This window comes from Oncorhynchus mykiss, chromosome 18 (genome assembly GCF_013265735.2).
Source record: "Oncorhynchus mykiss isolate Arlee chromosome 18, USDA_OmykA_1.1, whole genome shotgun sequence".
NCBI classification, from domain to species: Eukaryota; Metazoa; Chordata; class Actinopteri; order Salmoniformes; family Salmonidae; genus Oncorhynchus; species Oncorhynchus mykiss.
In genome coordinates this window covers 62483507-62491019 of record NC_048582.1, presented here as the reverse complement: position 1 = coordinate 62491019, position 7513 = coordinate 62483507, and the positions used below count along the sequence as shown (strand labels likewise).

Sequence of the window (7513 nt, the reverse complement as noted above, 5' to 3'; positions counted from 1 at the left end):
TCCCTCTTTGGCGTTCATAGTGGAGGTGGACGTGTCCGAGGCTGGGATAGGAGCCGTGCTTTCTCAGCGCTAGGGTATGCCTCTGAAGCTCCGCCTGTGCCTTCTTCTCGAAGAAGCTCAGCCCAGCGGAGCGAAACTATGACGTGGGGGACCAGGAGCTCTTGGCTGTAGTCAAGGCCTTGAAGGTGTGGAAACATTGGCTTGAGGGGGCTAAACACCCTTTTCTCATCTGGACCGACCATCGCAATCTGGAGTACATCCGGGCAGCGAGGAGACTGAACCCTCGTGGGCCATGTTTTTCACCCTTTTTGTGATCACCCTTTCCTACAGACCAGGCTCCCAGAACGTCAAGGCAGACACATTGTCCCGGCTGTATAACACAGAGGAGCGGCCCATGGATCCCACTCCCATACTCCCCGCCTCCTGCCTGGTGGCGCCGGTAGTGTGGGAGCTGGACACGGACATTGAGCAGGTGTTACATGCAGAGCCCGCTGGGCGTCTGTACATCCCGTCTGCTGTTCATGACCGGTTGATCTATTGGGCCCACACGTCACCCTCCTCTGGTCATCCTGGGATCGGTCGGACAGTGCGCTGCTTGAGCGGGAGGTACTAGTGGCCAACCTAGGCTAAGGATGTGAGGGTTTATGTTTCCTCCTGCTCGGTGTGCGCCCAGTGTAAGGCTCCTATGCACGTGCCCAGAGGGAAGCTACGCCCCTTACCCGTTCCACAACGGCCTTGGTCGAACCTGTCGGTGGATTTTCTTACCGATCTTCCCCCCCACACAGGGTAACACCTGGTCGTTGTGGATCGGTTCTCTAAGTCCTGTCGTCTCCTCCCTCTGCCCGGTCTCCCTACGGCCCTACAGACTGTGGAGGCCTTGTTTACGCACGTCTTGTGGCACTACATGGTGCCTGAGGATATAGTGTCTGATCGAGGTCCCCAGTTCATGTCTAGGGTCTGGAAGGCGTTCATGGAACGTCTGGGGGTCTCGAGCAGTCTTACTTCAGGGTTTCAGTCTGAAAGTAATGGGCAGGTAGAGAGAGTAATCCAGCATGTGGGCAGGTTTCTGCGGTCCTATTGCCAGGACCGGCCGGGGGAGTGGGCGGCGTTCGTGCCCTGGGTAGAGATGGAGCAGAACTCGCTTCGCCACTCCTCCACTAACCTCTCTCCCTTCCAATGCGTACTGGGGTACCAGCCAGTTCTGGCGCCTTGGCATCAGAGTCAGACTGAGGTTCCTGTGGTGGACGACTGGTTCAGGTGCGCAGAGGAGACATGGGAAGCTGTCCGTGTTCACCTTCAGCGGGCCGTGCTGCGCCAAAAGGAGAATGCAGATCGCCACCGCAATGAGGCCCCAGTGTTCACACCTGCCCCTCCGCCTGCCCTGCCGGAAGCTGGGTGCGTAGTTTGTGGACCATTTAAAGTCCTGAGGAGAGTGAACAAGGTTTGTTATAGGTTACAGCTTCCACCCGATTACCATATTACCCCCTCATTCCATGTGTCTCTCCTCAGGCCGGTGGTGGCTGGCCCGCTCCAGGAGTCTGAGGGGTTAATATCGACATCGAGGGTGCCCCGGCATACTCCGTTCACTCCATACTGGATTCGAGGCGTCGGCGAGGGGCCTTCAGTATCTTGTGGAGTGGGAGGGGTATGATCCGGAGGAAAGGTGCTGGGTTCCGGTCAAGGACGTGTTGGACCCTTCAATGCTGCAGGAGTTCCACCGTCTTCGTCCGGATCGCCCTGTGCCTCGCCCTCCGGGTCGTCCCCGAGGCCGGTGTCGGCGCGCTGCTGGAACCACGTGTCAAGGAGGGTACTGTCACGACTTCCACCAAAGTCGGTCCCTCTCCTTGTTCGGGCAGCGTTTGGCGATCGTCGTCGCCAGCCTTCTAGCCATTGCCAATCCACCTTTCATTTTCCATTTGTTTTGTCTTGTCTTCCCACACACCTGGTTCCAATTCCATAATTACATGTTGTGTAATTAACCCTCTGTTTCCCCCTTGTCCGGAATTGTTTATTGTAAGTGTGTGCACGTTATGTCTGGCGTGCGAAGGGGTTTGTCCCATTGTATATATTATTTTTGTTCACGGTGATTTTTATGATTAAACTGCGCCATTGCAACACAGTCTTTGCTCACCTGCGCCTGACTTCTCTGCCGCCAGTACGCACTCCTAACCGCTGGCATGGTTACACGTGGTCTGCAGTTGTCAGGCTGGTTGGACGTACTGCCAAATTCTCTACAACGACGTTGGATTAGGCTTATGGTAGAGAAATTAACATTAAATTCTCTGGCAACACTGGTGGACATTCCTGCAGTCCGCATGCCAATTACATGCTCCCTCTAAACTTGAGACGTGTGGCATTGTGTTGGAGGTCGTCTTGGAAATGACCGGATCAAGGTGCAGCGTGGTGAGCGTACATTTCATTTTAATGTCGCCAACAAAACAAGAAACAACAAAAACGAACGTGAAGCTGACTAGGGCTATACAGGCCACTAACACAGACAACTACCCACCACTAAGGTGGAAAAACAGGCTGCCTAAGTATGAATCCCACGCAGAGACAACGATAGACAGTTGTCCCTGATTGAGAACCATACCAGGCCAAAACATAGAACAAGAAAACATAGAAATAAAGAAACTAGAATGCCCACCCTAGTCACAGGGCGTGACATCATGCTGTTTAATCAGCTCCTTGATATGCCAAACCTTTCAGGTGGGTGGAGAAATGCTCACTAACAGGGATGTTAACAAATTTGTGCAAAAAGTAAGAGAGAAACAAGTTTTTTGTGTTTATGGAAAATTTCGGGGATCTTTTATTTCAGCTCATGAAACATTTGCAGGCAACTTTGCATGTTGCATTTATATAATAACACAGTGTTTAGGTCATACGTCATAGAAAACATTCAGGGATGAATGTCCCTGACCTGAATCGTTGTCACAGTGGCCATAGTTCCAATGAATAGAATATGGCAGACTTATTTACAATGATGGATTGTGAGGAGTCAGGCATGGGCTATACCCATAAATAAGATATGTTGCAAAGAGTAATCTGGAGGGTCAGTTCATATCAAAGATGAATTGATATGTCCAACTGAGATTACTACTACAGTGTCATAATGCAAGTAGCACTTCAATATACTGTAGAGCACCTGCACAGCATAGCCTGCAGTTAATACTGTTAGCTATCTTTTAGAGAGACCTGTCAGAGACCTGTCCTATGTGATTTAGAGATACACTATCCTTCATTCTGTCCTTCCAAGCTTGAGGTAACATCGTCCACAACAGAAGGCCTGTCCTAACCTCTTCTGTTATGAATGTGTCAATATGTCTAGTAAGCTTCAAAGAAATGTATAACAGGTAAATAACAGTTGAATATCAGACGAAACGTCTTTCACCTTTCACCTCTAAAACCACAGCGAGAATCACAGCTGTTGATAAGACTGGATCCTGTTGTAGCCTGTGGGGAAAAACAGTTTCATCACTTTCCATAAAAGACGCTGAATCAACTCACAGCAGACGATTTGTTCTCTTAACATGCTCAACCTCAGAGAGTGCGGTGGAAAATTCTGCACCTGGCAGTTTCAGGTTCCCCTCCTCTTTGTTTGTTCCTCTGTCTAGCAGGTTTGGGGTCAATTTGAATTGAAGTCAGTCTATTTAGGAAGTAGACTGAAATCCCAATAATTCTAAAAGGAAATCTATGTATTAACTGACTTCTCAATAAACTGAAAAGGAGAAGCTATTTTATTCAAAGGTTTTTATTTTTTATTTTACTCAAATCACTGCCTGAATTGAGTGACCTTGAATTGAATTCAATTTGAATTCACCCCAAATCTGCTGTCTAGGCCTTTGTGTCAGGCCCCCAGTCACCCTAGCCAAACCACCTGGCCCACAGTCACCCCAGCCAAATCACTGGCCACGGGCCACAGACAGGTGAGGGAGGGCGAAACTCATGCTGTAGGACCGAGGTGTGAACAATGCCAAAGCCCAGACTGAGCCTTGTTCACATCCTGTGGAAGAATGTCACAAATACAAGCCTGACCAGCTGACACAGACTGAATGAAGCAGCAGGAGGTTATGAGTCTGTTTGCTCCCAATAGTAGAGCATGATGGGAATGTAACAGGCATAACTTTACAGGAAGGCATTGTAGGAGTTTGGAAAATGACATATAGAGTATGTGGAAGTATGTTTTCCAGGAATAAAACAGCAATGCTTACTAAAAAGGTTCAAATGCAGAAATGTCACCGGAGGTTGTTCTCAGTCGCATTCAAATGAAAACATCCAAGTCTCATGCTACCTCCTTGTGGCCAAATAATAATGAACACAGTGAGTGAATCTGGTGGCCTACAGCAGTGGTTCTCAAGCCTGGTCCTGGGGACCCAAAGGAGAGCACATTTTTGTTTTAACCTGACTCAAATCATCAAAGTTTGATGATAAGTTGATGATCTGAATCAGCTGTGTAGTGCTAAGGCAAAACCAAAAATGTGCACCCCTTTGTCCCCAGGACCAAGAATTTAAAAGCACTGGTCTACAGCATCTCCCCCTAAATGGAGAAATGTCCCAAACAAATCGTGAATGTGTTTACCTTTAGAATACCACATTACATGTTCTGACTCAGTGACAGTTAAAGGGGCAATCTGGGAATGGTACATCCCTTTTTAGATATTTAAATGAATGACATAACCATTGATTCTTGAAGAATGTAAACTATACATCACAAGCTTCAATTCAACACTCTACCAAAACCACAAAATTTAAGCTTGCTTGTAAACTAACTGTTTAGTCCCAAAACATGGTTGATGCTGTTTTACGAATCCCATACTGTAGCTTTAAGAGAGATGTTATTCAAGGAGAAAATTGAAAGCCACTGGAGTCAGTGCAGTGAGATAAACAAGTGAGCCAATTTGTCCATTAAATCAAGTGGAGGAGCAATAAACAAAGCTAGTTTGTGATGGACATGCACTTGTAAGGACCATTCACCCTCTGTGCAACTGGTGACATCATGATCCGATAATAGTTGTACTTTTTTTTTCCTTCAAATGATGTATATATGGTGCTGTTTCCAGATGTTACAGAAGTGATATGAAAAATCTCAATGTAAAAACATAACATTGACAGTCAATTGAAATAAACAGCTTACGCTTTTCTGGAAAAAAAGTTCTGCTACTGTTCCATTACAGTGAGACTGCATTTTACTGATTAAAATCAATCACATATCTTGTCCAGGTTCATTATCACTGCATATTATTGTATGAGTCTTCAGAATGCAAACACCAGGATGCAAATTCTGTACAGAATTTATATTCTGTTGGCTTTCAAAAGCTCAAGAGATATAACGTCCCAATGCAGTCTTATCAACGGCCTGTGCCTTAGTCACAAAACCCACTATATTAGCAACACCCTCTCTCTCATTCCAATTCCCTTCATTTTCCTCTTTCCCTCTGTCACTCTTCTCCTCTCTCCATGCAGACATCTCCCTCGGTCACTCTTGTCCTCTCTCCATGCAGACATCTATCTCTGTCACTCATCTCCTCTCTCCATGCAGACATCTCTCTCTGTCACTCTTCTCCTCTCTCCATGCAGACATCTCCCTCTGTCACTCTTCTCCTCTCTCCATGCAGACATCTCCCTCTGTCACTCGTCTCCTCTCTCCATGCAGACATCTCCCTCTGTCACTCTTCTCCTCTCGCTATGCAGACATCTCCCTCTGTCACTCTTCTCCTCTCTCCATGCAGACATCTCCCTCGGTCACTCTTCTCCTCTCTCCATGCAGACATCTCCCTCGGTCACTCTTCTCCTCTCTCCATGCAGACATCTCTCTCTGTCACTCGTCTCCTCTCTCCATGCAGACATCTCTCTCTGTCACTCTTCTCCTCTCTCCATGCAGACATCTATCTCTGTCACTCATCTCCTCTCTCCATGCAGACATCTCTCTCTGTCACTCTTCTCCTCTCTCCATGCAGACATCTCTCTCTGTCACTCGTCTCCTCTCTCCATGCAGACATCTCTCTCTGTCACTCTTCTCCTCTCTTTATGCAGACATCTCCCTCTGTCACTCTTCTCCTCTCTCCATGCAGACATCCCCCTCTGTCACTCTTCTCCTCTCGCTATGCAGACATCTCCCTCTGTCACTCTTCTCCTCTCGCTATGCAGACATCTCCCTCTGTCACTCTTCTCCTCTCTCTATGCAGACATCTCCCTCTGTCACTCTTCTCCTCTCTCCATGCAGACATCCCCCTCTCTCACTCGTCCCCTTTCTCCATGCAGACATCTTTCTCTGTCACTCTTCTCCTCTCTCCATGCAGACATCTCTCTCTGTCACTCTTCTCCTCTCTCCATGCAGACATCTCTCTCTCTCACTCTTCTCCTCTCGCTATGCAGACATCTCCCTCTGTTGCTGGGTGCAGGGGGTGAGAGTCAATGTGGCCACACTGTGAGCGATAGCCATGGCTGTCCCTGATCCTTTTGAACTCCTTAGTCCACTGGCAACATCCCCTCCACTGGTCCTCTCTGCCTCCGCCTCCACCTCCGCCTCCACCTCCGCCCCTGTCCCTGTCCCTGCCCCTGCCCCTGGCCTCTTCCTGCAGGCCCGGCGCATGGCCGAGCGGAAGCTGTCCGTCACCAAGCAATAGACCACTGGGTCCAGGCAGCTGTTGAGGCTGCTGAGGGTCACAGTGGCATGGTACGCCAACACCTGCTGTGCTCTGTCACCCCCCATCCGGAAATACACCAACGCCTGGCGCACGTGGAAGGGCATGAAGCAGATGGAGAAGACAACCAAGACAGCCACCAGGAGCCTGACTGCTCTGGCCCTCCGGCCCTGGCTCTGAGGCATCAGCCTGGGGTCGGTTAGGGCGCATGCCACCCTGAGTGTGAATGTCACGATGACCACCAGGGGGAGCAGGAACTCCAGGAAGGACAGGGCAAAGAGGGCGGTGAGTCGACAGCATGACGTGGCCTTGATCTCCAGCTCCGTGGTCTGGAAGGAGTAGGTGACCACCACGGCGAGGAGCCAGATCCCCACACTGACTCCCTTAGCGACCCCAGGGCTCCTCCAGCGGCGCCCGGCCCCGGCCCACACCACGGCTATATAGCGGTCCACGCAGATACTGGTGAGGAAGAGGATGCTGCAGTACATGTTGACAAAGTAGCTGAACGTGTGAACGTAGGAGCAGGCCAGACACCCTCCACCGCTGTGGTAGAGGGCAATACGGGCAGGGAGCGAGAGCGCCACCAACAGGTCAGCCACTGCCAGGTTGATGGTATAGACCACAGGGGCGGAGGAAATCTGGGAGGGCAGGCAGAAGATGTAGAGGGCCAGGCTGTTAAGGACCACACCCACCACGAACATCAGGGTGTTGACCACCATCAGTGTCACCCACAGGCTGTAGAACTCCTCGTACAGGCCCTCGTCCAGGTGGGCTAGTTTCTTCAGGTAGGGCACCCCCCTCTGGGGGTTGGAAGTACTGTTTATATCTTCAGGTGTTGCATTGACCACCAAGGACATGAGAATCTCCAT

At 49.7% G+C, this 7513-nt stretch overlaps 1 protein-coding gene across 1 annotated transcript; it reads right to left on the bottom strand.

Annotated features, from left to right (window-relative positions):
* Positions 1-6367: 6367 nt before the first annotated feature.
* LOC110496878 (G-protein coupled receptor 20) lies at positions 6368-7513 on the bottom strand. Its single transcript, XM_036951076.1, has one exon. It carries the CDS (start codon positions 7511-7513, stop codon positions 6368-6370), a length of 1146 nt encoding a protein of 381 aa, XP_036806971.1.

What these genes read in the sequence shown, in the direction of transcription:
- LOC110496878 (XM_036951076.1), bottom strand. Translation starts at nt 7,513, where the DNA reads ATGGAGATTCTCATGTCCTTGGTGGTCAATGCAACACCTGAAGATATA.